At 44.5% G+C, this 15054-nt stretch overlaps 1 protein-coding gene across 1 annotated transcript in view; it reads right to left on the reverse strand.

The window, feature by feature from the left end:
• Nucleotides 1-15054, reverse strand: part of Myo16 (myosin XVI) — a 267093-nt gene that overhangs the window by 169958 nt on the left and 82081 nt on the right. Inside the window, exons 14-15 of the mRNA XM_013022725.1 lie at nucleotides 11624-11741; nucleotides 5628-5775 (exon numbers count right to left, since the gene is read on the reverse strand). Coding sequence (XP_012878179.1) covers nucleotides 5628-5775; nucleotides 11624-11741 — 266 coding nt within the window. The remainder of the gene's footprint in view (nucleotides 1-5627; nucleotides 5776-11623; nucleotides 11742-15054) is intronic.

Consider the following 15054-nt stretch of genomic DNA (forward strand, 5'->3'; position numbering starts at 1 on the left):
ATTGTGCACACACTTAATCCACAAATTTATTACTCTATTCAAAACCTCTGAGACTTAAATTACTTAATAGCTGAATCTGATGTGGCCACACCTTTCTCCCACCTGGTCCCACTTCCTCTTTACCTGGTCCCACTTCCCTTTACCTGGACACACCTTTCCCCGCCCCTACCCTATATAAGGCCTAACCCAGGGCCAGACGCTCTCTTTTTGCCAGCCTCTTTGCCAGCTACATGGAGTGCCAACCTGGCCTGGTCCCAGCAGGTTTACTGAATAAACGTACCACTTACTTGAATACCACGTATGTGGTGCTGTTCTTACTCGGTTACCTCTTTTTAAAAACCTAACACTTTTATTTTATTTTTATGTTTTATTCTTATTGAAAAGGTGATGAGCAGGAGGGTTACATTTACATAAATAAGGTAATGAGTACATTTATTTTTAATCATTGTTACCCTATCTCTCATTATCTCCCACTTACCCCTCCTTACTCCCCTCCCCACCAAGTTGTAAGGCTCATATCCAACATAGAGCCAAGGGAGAATCAGTGTTGCTTTGGTTCATCCTTTGTCCTGCTGTTTCTGTGGTTCCCTTTCCCTTCCACATATTGAATAATCTTATATGCAAAACACGAAGTACACAGAAAACTAAGAGCAATGAAAAGTAAAAAAAAAAAAAAAAAGAACAAACTACATATGGGGCCTAATAAGAGCCTCTTGTTTCCATACATTGGAGTTCATGTTCATATGCTTCATTATATATGGTCCTATGCACTAAGCAGTTGTGTTATTGCGATCTCCTGTTAAGAATATCACATATTCTAGTTCTAGGGAAACCATGCATCCTACTTTTCTTTGGGCCTGGCTTATTCACTTAGTATAAAAAGTGAAAAGGAAAAAAAAACCCAAAACCAAGTTTACCAGCAGGGTTGAAGATTGAGCTCAATTTCTTTCTAGCCACACGTGTTACATACCATCTTCCTCTCTAAATTATAAAGAAATCTGATTCCACAGAGGATAAATAAAATTCCTGCCTGTCTCTTAACCAGAAACAAGAGATTAGGGAAAGAATGCTTGATTCCTGACATAAAAAACTTAATTGATGCAACTGATAAATTTAAATTTCAATATTTTTTGTTTCGCTTGTGTGATCCATATTAGCTAAAGGATCATCATTAAAGTATATGGAGCTCCATGCATTTAGTGGGGTTTTATTCTCAGAATATCTTTCCTTCCTCTCTCAGTGTGCATGTGGGGGGTGCACAGATATTTGTGTGTATGTATGTGTGTGCACATTTGCATGTGTGTTTGTGTGTGCATATGATTCAAAAGTGAAGTCGGAGTGGACACAGAAGGCTCGGCAGGCTGGAGGCCTACTGGATGTAAGTGCTGATTAGTGAAGAGAGAAGAATTGGGAGCAAAATGAATGTGCGTGGGTCAGGGTTCAGATGATGAAGAATTTCATAGTGAAATTTTGGACTAGGGAATTAGTGGAAGGACTGAGGAAACTTTTAGGGAAGTTTTTTGTTAATAAGCTCTACAAGCAGGAATCTAATCTGAAAAATAAAGAAGTAAAGCATAGGAAAAGAAAATCACCACAAATGACTACAATAACTCAAAAAGCTTTCCCTGGTGAGTATGTCACTTTGGTGGGGTTCCTTTCTTTCTCCATTTGCTGTGTGGTTGATCTGATCTGTTTTGCTGACTTTGTGGGAAGCTTACCATCTTGTGGGAATTCTAGATACATGAAATCTTATTTCCCAGCTCAATATGGCACAGAACAGGAGGCCTCCTTCCAGTTTTTGGCAATCTGTGGAGGACACTTGTGCCAGTGTCACGAGTATAGTTTCTAGGCACACAGGGGTGGAGACGTGAGCAGGTATCAGGCCGCAGGCTGGTGACGGTGCTGTTCTAGAGATAGCTGGCATGTCACAAACAAGAAAGGAGGTTTAATGCTTAAGCCTCCATGTATCCTTATGGGGAACTTTGAAAACTGAGATCTAAATACAGAGCCAGTGTTGTCAAGCAGATGTGTGGTGCTGGGTATAAAGGCATGAGCCACAGCTCTGTCTCTCTCTGTGTTACAGTCATAGAAGGCCACCATATAAATTTGGACTATCTTCCAGCTGAGTTATGGTTGCAAGTGCACATTATCTTTTCTTTTCTAGGTAATGAGTTGGTGTAAGAAGAAACAAGACATGTTGGAATGTTTTGTGGCATTTCCTTTAAGCTACACACACACATCACTCCCATTTCATCCCCTATTGTACAATGGGGTGGGGGAGAAAGTGGCATTTGGATGACTGTGAAGAGTCTGGTGTGTTCTATCTAATACAGAAGATCAGAAGCTCTTGTAAAGAAATCAGGCTAACAGATATATGATGCAGCAAGTACACATGCCTATTGCATACACAGAGGCACGCCCATTCCAACAGCCCAGTCCTGAGTTCTGGGCCCTGAGGGCTGTCCTTCATTCACAAGCACCAGTGTTAAGGAACAGACTAGAAGATAAAGCAAACAAGGGAGAAGGCCTCGGAAAGTTTAGAAAGCTAGCAAATTCAGGTTTGTATTTTTTTTTGGTGGGGGTCCGGTCGTGGGGCCTGAACTCTGGGCCTGGGCGCTGTCCCTCAGCTCTTCAGCTCAAGGCTAGCGCTCTACCACTTGGGCCACAGCACCACTTCCGGCTTTTTCTTTTTGCTTATGTGGTGCTGGGGAATTGAACCCAGGGCCTCAGGCATGCAAGGCAAGCGCTCTACCACTGAGCCACCTTCCCAGCCCCTCAGGTTTGTATTTCTGATTGGAAACAAATCAAAGAATTCCCAACTTAGCATGCATAATTGCACAGCAAGGATTGGATCTCAATGTGGATTCAAACATCCAAGCAATGAAAAACTCCTCACCAAAGTCATGAAAGTGAAAAGCTCCACCAATATTACAAAAAAGACACGACGATTATATGAGTTACACAAACACTGTAATATGTAAGATTTTATGATGGTGAAGATGGTTTGCTTTATTGTTAAATGGAATAGCTGCTTTGTGGAATGAATGACCATTGTACAAGCATGTCAACCACTGTCCTTGGGAATGTGGGCAGTAGTGTGTATTTTTGGTGGAATTAGGTATTCACAGTATAGCCTAATAAAACACTTGCTTTGTTCACCACACTGAATTATTCATGATTGCTCACTGCTCACTGCTCTCCAAGATCCCCTCCCAAAGGCACCCCTGGCTGGGCTTCCACAACAGCCAAAGCCACTCCGGATGCTTGGAGGAAGGCAGGAATACGTGAACGAAGGCCGAGGAATGAACAGTGACCCACCCTCCCATCTTCTGAAGACTCGTCGACACAAAGATGAAGCTGAAGTTGTCACAGTGTCTTTAAGTGACTGCCTGGGATTGCTCGGGGCTCGTGTCTACCAAGTTAGCCATGCACATGCATAGTGCACATACGTGCATGCCTGCACACACATGTGCATACCTGAATGCATGCACACACATACCTGCACGCACATGGGACTCATGGACACGGATATACCCTTGGGTCCAGCCCTCTGCTGTGGGCTTTGAGCTTTTCTCGTAGGAAAGACTGAGGTAGAGTAATGCAAGTTACTTCTCTTCCCTAGAGATGCCTCTCGGCTAGACTGTGGGTAAACATTGTGGATAACACAATGGTTATTCCTTCTGCTGACCTGTTCAGTTAGAAATGGCGGAGATGGCAACACAGAATGTGAGTGGCAGTAGTGGCGGTTTGACCAGCACTGCTGCAGTGTGGTTTTGCTGGTCCTACCTCAGTGTGGTTTGCTCACATCAGGGCAAGCATCCACAGGGCTCTCCGACTCAGATAAACAACATGCCCAGGGTCTTGTCTGCTCCTAACTTGTCTGCCAGGCCTGCCACCCCTTGGAGTATGATTTTCCCTTCTAAGTTTCCATTGTCATTTAGGGACTCCAAATAGTCTTCAGCTTTAAATAAAACACAAGAGCTTTTACGTTTGACAACTTTTCTTCTACCACAGGAGAAACTGGGAATCATTATTTTTCTTTTCACGGAAGCTTAACAGTAGCCATTGGTAACAGAATAGATCATCTCTATGGCTGGTTTGTTCTCTGACCACTCACGGTCATGGGGGACTGATAGCACCCTGATGCTTCAACCAGTTCTCTAAGTCCAACCTCAGTTTGGCTCCTTCTCCCCAGAAAATCCTTCCAGCTCCTACCTAGTCCCGGTACCTCCTGGACTTGCTGGCCTGACAGCTTTTCCACCTGCTGCCACCCAGATCAGCATGGCACGAATCCCTTCCCTCCCCTACTTCTCCCTCCTCCCCCTCCAATGGATTGTCTCCGTGTTGTCCATGGGTGGACAATGGTTTGCATTTCCCCTCCAGGGGCTGCTGAAGCAGGGGCCTCAGTGCAGCCATGTCAGAGAGGCCGATGGAGACTGAGCTCTGCATTTCCCTGAGGGATGCCCTTGCAGAGGAGCGGGGTGAAGGGAGGGGGAAGGAATTCTCCTTTGCTTCCGGGTCGGTTCTCCCAGAGGACAGTGACAAAGAAGCCCCCTAGTTCCAGGGCTCCGGCTTCCTAATCCGCCCTTGCCCGCCCCTCTGCCATGTGAGTCCAGGCACCTCACCCGCACGAGGCTCTGATGCCTCTCAGGCTCCAAACGGTGAGCTGGTCTCTTTTCTTCATGAAGTTAGCCTGCCTTGGTGTCTTTTTTGGGGTGGGGGGCACAGGTCCACTTTTGGCCTTTTGCTGGTTAATTGGAGATAAGAGTCTCATGGACTTTCCTGCCTAGGCTGACTTTGAACCGTGATCCTCGGATCTCAGCCTCCTGAGCAGCTAGGATTGCAAGTGTGAGCCGCCGGCTCCCGGCTTGTTATTTCACTGTCTTAACAAAAATTATGAAATGAAATAATCCCTGTAGGTGATTTCTTGCAGCCTGAGTGTGCAAACAGTTTGCGGTGCCTGGGAACACAAACTGTTCTGCCTGGACTGGAACAGAAAGTCTGCACGTGCTGCCCTTCCTTGCTCTGCTTTACTCCTCTTCTCAGTTCTAATTCCCTCCTCCAACCCTGGCCCAAAGCCAGTGGCTTCACAGGGGCAGAGGGCAGACGGGTGAACATGTCTCAGCTCGCAATCTCAGTGTGACCAATTCCTCCCAATTTTAACACAATGTTTTTTTGCCCCTGGTGAGAAAAGTCGGCCCCTTAGTTTATGTCACCATCTATTACTAATGAATAACACGCCATTATATAACAGTTACCATTGTCTCCAAGAAGACCAAGATGAGGAGTGCGGAACTAATGTGATATCCTGAATACCAAAAGGAATAGAAATATATGAACAATATGCATATCGATGATTATATACACAAGTATTTTTGCACGCTGATCTAAAAACCATTACAATAGAAATATAAATTCATACACATAAATAAAACTTCATCCTAACATTCAACATGCAGTTAGAACTCTGCTTAACAAATGGCTCCAACCTCATAGTACTACATAGTAGGACATCATTCTACTAGCCAGCATGTCTTCTCTAAAATGTAATGGCACAGCTTAGAACTTGTGAAGTGCAATCCCCATTTGAAGGCAGTACTATTGGACAGAAAAGGCTCATCACTCACCGATGGGCAGACAATTTATTAAGGTGAAGTCTGTATTTTTCTTCAGCAGATAACCCATCCATCAACAAGTAGAAAATCAGGAAATTGCTCTGGCCAACTGGTTGAGACACAAGCCTGGACTTCTCTAGCATATAGGTATAAATTCTGGCTGGTTAAAAAAAGAGAAGTCATTCCATTAGATGACATTTTAGCTTATTTTGATGACACATACAGATTAGTTAATTATGAGAGATAACAACGCACATGGTTTTCTCTAATGTTTTGTATGTTAACAATAACAAGAAGAAAAGAACAGAATTTATCTTCTAAGGCTGATTTTATGTTTCCAGGAATATGAGGTAGAAATACTGAAAACCCCACTGACTCTCCTCTCCTTCCCCAGCAACTATTTATTACTTGAACGGTACTGGGTTAAAACTGAGGTACCAGTATGGCCACTAAGCGAGGTGACATTCTCACCAACTGAGGGCCATAGAATGCCTGAGAGTTGGTTAGGTCCCACAGTTCTGTGGGTTCAGCTGGTTGCTCCCAGTTGTAGATCTATGTTCCAGCCCCGGCCCTGGGAGTGGGAGAAGGTGTGTGTGTGTGTGTGTGTGTGTGTGTGTGTGTGTGTTCACTCATCTCCACAACCACTCAGTCAAGTGATGAGTTCAAGCTGAAGCTTTCCTTTGAAAATTTTCATTCTTTTCCTGTTTTTTTTCCTCTTCAACACATTCTGCCTGGAAGACTTGAAGTTTAAAGTTAATAATATTAATGCTACCATAATTGGGTGCTCAAGTGAGTAGTTTTTTATTTAAAAAATCTATACAGTTCTGAAACAAGCTATGGAGCTCTGTTTCCTTTGTGCCTCCTTTCTAGTTAGAAGGGTCTCGTAGCTGGGCCACTCTGGTGCTTCTGGTCCTGGAGAGAAGGCTGAAGAATGTACATTTATCTCCACAAACCCACTGGCATTGCCAACAGCTATACTCGTAACTAATCAAGTTCCAGGTCACTGAGTGACTGTGATCTAAATTCAACACCAGCACAATTATTAATCATCTTTGTTAGCTCAGCTCCAGCAGTGAAGGAAATTGCTGTGGATTACTGGGATTCTGATCAGTGAGATTTAAACAAACAAAAAAGAGTCTTGGTGGGTCCTTTAGCTGGCAGCAAACTCAAGCCAGCAAGACATTCATGAATCACTGTCACCAGTGTCTTCCAGTCATCTCAGCAGAGAGAACTCCCTTGTCTGAAATGAAATGGCAGCAAGGCAGGAAGAAGATGAGCTTCTGAGTTGGGAGTCTTGGGGACCTCGTGATTGCAAGTGTCCAGAGCAGAGAACAATGGTCCGTGAACCAATGCAATAACAGTTCAAGACTTGGTTGTTTTCTAAGATCTTCTGTCAGATATGTGTTCTTTCTCTCTGCTGTAACTCCAGTGTATTTCTGAGCGTAGGAGAATATTAGATTTGACATGAGTGTGGAAGAAGAGCAAAAAGGGGAGTAATTTAAAGAGCCATGTTCACACATTGTATACTCCTGGGGGCCTTTAAGAGTTCAGGGTGATGATCAGGGCTGTACAGAGGAAAGAAGGAGGCATGGAAAGCCAGGGAAGGAGAGATCAGGGAAGGAGAGCCGGGGGGCCAGGCCAGGGCAAGGCAGTGGCTGTGATGATCCTGTTCTTCACTCCTGGGGCTCCAGCCTCACTGCAGTCAGTGCTGACCCAGGGCAGTGGACGCCATCCACAGGCAGGATCCAGCGGAAGCACTGGGAGCCTCGGAGTCCACCAGTCTTTCCTTGCTGTCGATGTTACGCCAAAGTTGTGTTTTCTGGGAAGTGGTGAGCTTTGAACAGCTCTTCCAGCCATATTCTGGTGAACAATGTTTTTCTTCAATAAGAAACACTCCAGAAGACTGCATAGCCTCACTCTGTGAAAAATCATCTGGCCTGTGACTAAGATGTGTCTGGGAGGCCCAGGAAGAATCAGCGGTGAACGTTCGGCTCCCGTCGGTCCCCTTCATCTAACGAGAGGTTGGTCATGGTCACTTCGCTCTTCATGCTCATGGCCACGATTTTCATGGTTCATGTTCTCAACGTGGTCTTTTCTCTTTCAAAGGCAGCTATGTGACACGGCCACACTGCCTGTTACGAGATCCAGAAGCATCCAACGTCAAAAGTAGCGTATCTCCAACCAGATGAAACATGGCTGAAAGAAGGAGGCATGCATGGAGCTGGCTTTCTCCTCCAGCAGAGATGAGAGTGTGAGGGGCTCCATACCCCAACGGCCACGCTGAAGCTACACCATGAGCTCTTTTTCCTCTGTATCATGGGGGAAAGCAGGAAGATTGCTTCAACCGAACCTTGGCTTCCCACGAATCTGGTGGCTTGAGTCCCAATAGAGACAAGCGAGAAAGTCAGGCGGTGGGAATGTGGCCTCTTAATCTGGAGGAGTATAAGCAGTGACAGGGCACACTGAGGTAAGGACAAAGCAACAGAGCACTTGGCTTCCTCTGTCGGATGACTTTCCCCTCGTGTGTGTATCCTTAGAAATGGGAGCAGACTCTAAAGCGAATGCCGACGTCCTCCTTGTGCTCCCGTAGGAGGACAGGTGGGGCCGTGGTGGGGACAGAAAGGCCTGGGGACACGTGTCTGTTACTGATTCCCTGTGAATTTCCCTACACACCTTCATGGAAGCCCCACATCTGACCTATAAGATGTGGATAGTGGAGAGAATGACAGTGGTTCTGACAACTTTCCTCAAGGTTCACAAGAAAGGCACGCTAGGGCTAAATCAACCCTCTCCCGGCATACTTTCCCTAAACCGAAAAACCTCTTTTGGCAAACGTGTCCTTTTTATCCAGTGATCTCCTACAAACTCCCTTTTGTGACGAGAGTAAGCTGCTTTGTAAGTCACTCTACCCTGAAAGATGTCTCCTCTTATTCACTCAGAGCTGCTAACATAATCAGATGGGGAGGAACTCTGGGCCTAGAGCCAGTCTAGAATGTTATTTATTAATTAGATTTTCTCCCAAAAATGTTAACCATCTTTACTTTTCCATAGATGATGCTTCGTAAAACTGAACCTGATATTTCCTATGTTGTGATTTGTGGTTAGATCCCCAGGGACGTATTGGCATAAAAGTATAAAAGCACTGTCACCCTAATGGTGACAATAAAGGAAGCATTGTACATATTAAACTTAAAATCAGTCTGATGATACTCCCTGTCCAATAAAATGGTATATATATTGATAATTTGAGGCAGTGCTGTCTGTTATGTAGTATAAAATCAGCCTCTAATCTGCATTTATTTGAAGTGGGTTTACTCTAACAGCCAGGCTGCACGTTGATGAACTATTTTAGTGACATTTACAATTCATCTCTCCTCGAAGACGGTGCAAAATAATTTAAATTAATGCAGCTTTCAGTTTTTACAAGACATCTTGGTAAAGATCTCTCACCGATACCCTCTGTACGTATAGCTTCTTAAAGTCATCATAGCGTATTTTTCTCGGTGGTGCCGGTTGTTCATCTTGGAATTATGTTAGGAGAGGGAGCCTGGCCTTCATCTCTGTCACTGGCTGGATTGTGTGCCAGAAAAGAAGACAGTGGACTCCAGCCCCATTACATGAGGCCCTCGTGTGGGGAACCAGACAAACCACGGAGGCATGCAACTTACGAAGGAGTCCACTGGGAGGTCGGTGGTCCCCAAAACCACCTGACTGATATCCTTCTAAGAAGAGAAGAGGCGCAGGGCCAAGGCCATGCCTCATCGGAGACAGGTAGGGGTGTATAGCCCAAAGACAAAGAAGGGGCAGTCAGCTCAGGAACCTGGATGAACCAGCCAGAATGGCCCCTGCTGCAGACATCCCCAGCACGGAGTTCCACACACCGGAATCCACACTCCCAGCCTCCAGGATGACCAGAAAGTCCAGCCGGTGGTTTTCAGCGTGTGTCCATTTTGTGACAACAGCTCAGGAGCTTAACAAAGTCCAGCACACTCCCTGCTTCATTAGCTCCATGCCAGCAGGCACCAGGAGACCAGTAAACCTCCAAACCCCACAACTGGACACCCCATCTCCAGACCAACTGTGAGAAGAAGATGCCATTACTGCACTTAGCATCCATTGAGTAAGAGAAGAATCACTCCGTGGATGGAGCCCTTGGACTGGTTTTAGTGCTCTGCACTCTGCTACCTGCCTCCCCTCACGGGACACTCAAGGTCCAGACGAGGAAGCACACAGCCTCTATGTTCCTGTTGTGACCTTGTCCAGCATTTCATATGCTTGACAACACACCTCCATGTTCTCGGGGTAGAGCCTGGGCAGGGAAACGGGTCAGAATTCACTTGAAGGTTTTCTCTTCAGTGTGGCTGTTTTCAGTTTTGCCAGCCCTCTGCGAAACTGTGACCCTTCAAGCTCTGCTCTCTGGGACACATCTTCTCAACACATCACTGACATTTTTTTTCTCACTGAAGCATAGGAGGCAGAGGTCGGAGCTCTGAGGTTAACTCGGTACATTCTCAAACAGCTCTGGTGTCCCAAGGTGGTACTCTTCACTTGAAAAGGTCAGTTAAAAAAATAATCCACCAGAGAACTTGGGCACATTTTAACAGAACCTAGGAAGAAGCTACAAAGTAGAGGCTGCTGCTGTATGCAGGGTGTCATGGAGAACAGGGCGGGAGGAAGCAGGGCGTGAGGGGCAGCAATGTGGAGAGGCTTTCAGAGATCTCTGCCTGCCTGCTTCCTTGGGAGAAGATTTGTAAGTCCCACAGGACAATGTGGACATGATACTGAAGTGTTATTTGTGCTCCTAGGTGACCCAGAGGCCACATGGGTCCTGACAGCTGCAGGTTCATCACTGGGCACATGCACGCTCCTCCCTGCCTGCCTGCGATGGAAACTGTGATTGGCATATGGCTTGGGAACTGCCTATCAGGTGCAGCTCTTCTAGTATGGACTTTGTTTGTGAATGAAACTTCCTGAAGTAAAAGACATGCCGGGGGACTACTACCAGAGGGGCTGAGGGCTGCAAATGCAGCCTTTGATATCTGTCATCCTCTCACGGAGGAACCAGCAGCCCTCCTAGCCACTGTGACCCCGGGGGAAAGCATCTGCAAACTTAGCTACTGCAGCAGTGACCTGCTGGTCAGTTAGAGCTCAGAGCAAAACTGTGCTGGTCACTGCACGCAGAAGCAGGCTCCCTGGAGTCCTGAAAACCAAGATGCGGGTCCCCGGCTGGATGCTGAAGAAAGCGGCCTGGAGAACCCCCCGGCCTCAGATCTAAAAGGATCATAACTTCCCCATGGCAGAATCTAAACATCAGACTTCAAGCCTCATGATCTTTTCTTGTTCCTGGCATATGTATCGTGTATCTAAATTTATGTAGTGGTGATTTGATTTTATGGACACTTGCTGGGGAGCAGAGATATTTTTATTTTGAGATGATAGCCCAAACCAGGACCAGATAAAACCAGGCTCTCAAAAAAAAATCATTGATGATTAGCAAATGTCCATGCACTGATGCTTCTTACAAAAGTTCTTCAGCATAGTTCCCTTCAGCATAGGAGTTGTTTCACTACAGCTGTATTTGTTGTAGATCTGTAGAATGCTGATTGAGTTGGGTATTTGAATTCCTTTGTGTTTAGTAACTATGGCTCATTTCAACTACCTTGGCTTTGTTTGCTCCACAGTATTATACTCTCTACAGAAATTACCTTGGAAAGATGCACCTTGCAATTTCTTTTCCATTCACAATAACTTTGGTGGACTCATTTGCAGCCCCCTCCACCCGGGTTCTTGTTCTAATAGAATTAGGAACTTCCCAGAACACTACGAGGAGTTTATCAATGCATCCAAGGTAGAGGCTGGGCTTTCTCCTCCTTATCACGGATCACTGATGGGTTACAGTTGGCATGTCTGCACTGGGTGCCACTTGGAATGTTCTGGAAAGATAGGACAGGACTCACATGGCCCAGGGCCCTGCACAGGGAATCTTCCCTCACTGTCTGCACACTTACCTCCAGTCACGTGCCGGTTCTGCTCACAGAACTGCACTTCCCAGTACTTTACAAAGCAGCTGGACAGATCATTAAGGGGCGTCTTGGCATGTCCAAAGGCTTCCAAGATGCACATGGCCTGTGGCAGAGAGAAGAATTGATGTATCTACTCACTAAAAAAATAAAATTGATGCAGCTACACATTAGAAAAATGAAATCAGTCAGAAAACAAATAGGACATATTCCATTGTCTAGAATGTTCTATACTTACCATATTTTTCATATTGATTGATTGATTGATTGTGTGTGTGTGTGTGTGTGTGTATGCATGTGTGTGCATGTGTGTGTATACCTATACCAGGAGTTGGAACTCAGGACCTCACACTCACTCAACTTTACTTGCTTGGCTTCTACCTAACACTTGAACCATATCTCTAACCCAGCTTCGTGCTAGTTATTTTGGAGAGGGAGACTAGCTTTGAACCGTAATTCTCCCAATCTCAGCTTCCTAAGTAGCTATGATATGATTATAGGCCTGAGCTACTATTGCCCAGCTTCATACTGAATTGTAAAGTAGTCTTTCATCAAATGCAAACTATTAGTACATAATGTCTTAAATTGTAGCCACTCCTGATAAAATGATGCATAGATTACCTCACATTCTCCCTGTGTAGAAACAGAGGAAAATCATCTCTTACACACACACACACACACACACACACACACACACACACACACACACACACACACACGCTTAGCAAATGTTATTTGAAATTTTAAACATAAATAGAACAGTAGGAGAGATAACTTTGGAAGGAAAAAAATAAGCACTAAGCCAGGCATTGGTGGTTCAAGCGTGTAATACTGTTCAGGAGACTGAGATTTGAGTTTCACGGTTCAAAGGCAGCCAGAGCATAAAGTCTATGAGATGACTAGTATTTCCAACTGACCACAAAAAAGTCAGAAGTGGGTAGAGAAAAAAAGCTCAAGGACAACATCGAGGCCTTGAGTTCAACCCCTAGGACTGGCATGCATGACATTCTCTCTCTCTCTCTCTCATATATATACACATACACACATGCACACACAGATACACACACAGATACACACACACAACGCACGCAAAATTGACTTAAGTATTAGTCAGAATTTGCTTTAAAAACATGAATTCTTGAAAATACTTGTACACACTTGTATTCCTGGGACCACTTTGTTGACACTGACTCTTTTCAGTCTGAGGCCCTAATAGCTCTCCCTCTCCTGCTCCTCTGCCTCATCCCAATGAGCCTTCCCTCAGAAGCAGGACAGAGACTCTTGTGGGGCTTTCTTCACATTCTTACCCATCCCATGCTGTTTCAGGATGACAAGTTTCAGGGAATGAAGCTCCCCAGATCAGTCTTGAGATCTAAAATGATTTCGGGAGGGCTAGGAAGGTGGCTCAGTGGTAGAGCGCTTGCCTTGCATGTATGAGGCCCTGGGTTCTATTCCTCAACACCACACAAGCAGAAAAAAAGCCGGAAGTGGCTCAAGTGGTAGAGTGCTGGCCTTGAGCTGAAGAGCTGAGGGACAGCGCCCAGGCCCAGAGTTCAGGCCCCACGACTGGACCCCCCCAAAAAAGATTTTGGGGAACTTTCTTTAAATAATGTCCTCAAGATACAAAGCATCTCTCCTTCATTTGTTGATTGCACCTGTGACCAAGGGATTTTCTCCCAGATATTAAAATCTCGAAGACTTATCTTTCTCTTGCATGATTCCAATGCGTCAGATGCAGTTTCCTAGTGAGCCACAAGAGAGAGCACAATCGCCCCCCAGTGGATACCCAGTCTCCTCCAGTTCTGGTAATTTCTTGTTATGTTACTTTGTGAACTTTATTATACATTTAAAATTTTCTGGGGACTACTTTTCAGTTTTGTCATTTGACATACTAAGACTTTCAGAAGCATTTTGTATCAAGAATGAATATCAAACAACATATCAAACAACTCTTTGATTCTAATAAAAACCTGAAAATACTAGAAGTTGGAATAGTAAGTTATACCACTTTTTCCACTTTTTAGAGACAAACATATATTAAGTCCTTACAAAACTCCATGGTTTGGGCTCAAATGATTTACCTAATTATAAGATGACTGAAAAATGAATTGATGGCAGTGGTGACAAAAACATTTTCTGAAAAAATATGCAATCTAATATGAAATAGTGAAATAAATATTACAATTACATCACATTTTAATAGTGTATACTGTAAAAGTTGTTTCAAGGGCTAAAACTACAGGATAGATTATTTTTTTTGTCGGTCGTGGGGCTTGAACTCTGGGCCTGACCTCTGTCCCTCAGCTCTTCAGCTCTACCACTTGAGCTACAGCACCACTTCCTAGGATAGATTTTTAAAACCTATTTTGGTTTCAAGTTATTTTCATGTAGTGCCCAGCAGTAATCAAATGATGCTGTGGGTGATGCAATAATGACTGTATAAGAAAGCACACTCAAACAGTAATGGAATCTCCCCAGACAGGAAGTATCCCACATTCAAATGGTGATGGAATCTCTCCCAACAGGAAGTGTCCTGTCACAGTAGCTACATAAGCTTTGGAGTGGAAGTGATGGTACCCCATCTTAGGCTAGTGTGTGACACATTTTAGGTACTGATCATGTTCTTTAAGTCCTCCAGCCTCATTTTCCTGCACTCAGGAATGACTTCTTCTATGTTCCTTTGTGTCATGTATGCAAGACACTTGGTTACTCTGTGTCTGTCAAAGCATAGACAATCATCAGTTAACACTGATTAACCTTTGTTCTTAACAGCTATAGACAGTACTTCGGTTGTGTTTACTGTATGCATGACAACATTATACACTGAAGTGTGTGCTTCTATTTCATTCTCACACATAAAATAGATAAATAATTTTCTTAATGGAGGTGGGGTTCGAACCCATGGGTTATGACTGTAGAATTAATCACCTGACCAGAACATCACAGCTGGGACTTCTGGAATAATGATAACAACATATACAAGGAAGGCGTCCCACCCAACATGGGAACTTTCCTTGCACATGCCCTGAAATTCAAGATGCCCCAGGCAAAACTACAATAACCATCTTTCATTAGCAGGCCAGCAGGTGGCAGTACACAGATGTGTTAGGGAACCCCGAGAAACAGAACCCAGCATTACCCCATGGAACCCTTCACTTTCAAACAAAATAATGTGAGGAGTTGAAAAAGCCCTAAATGTATAAATAAAAATATAACTAAAGGACAGTAAGTCATGCATCCTCAATATTTACCGATTCACATTTTATTGGCATAATCATTCCCATTTATATTGCATGGTATAAATTTCAATCATGAGGATAGCTTTATGCTATTAAGATTATAATCAGGATAGCTGTGTGCTATTAGGACAGCTATCTATTGCTTTTTTCTCCAAGTAGAAGCCTGGGGCTGCCTTCATA

The sequence above is a fragment of the Dipodomys ordii genome, unplaced genomic scaffold (assembly GCF_000151885.1).
Source record: "Dipodomys ordii isolate 6190 unplaced genomic scaffold, Dord_2.0 Scaffold64, whole genome shotgun sequence".
NCBI lineage: Eukaryota > Metazoa > Chordata > Mammalia > Rodentia > Heteromyidae > Dipodomys > Dipodomys ordii.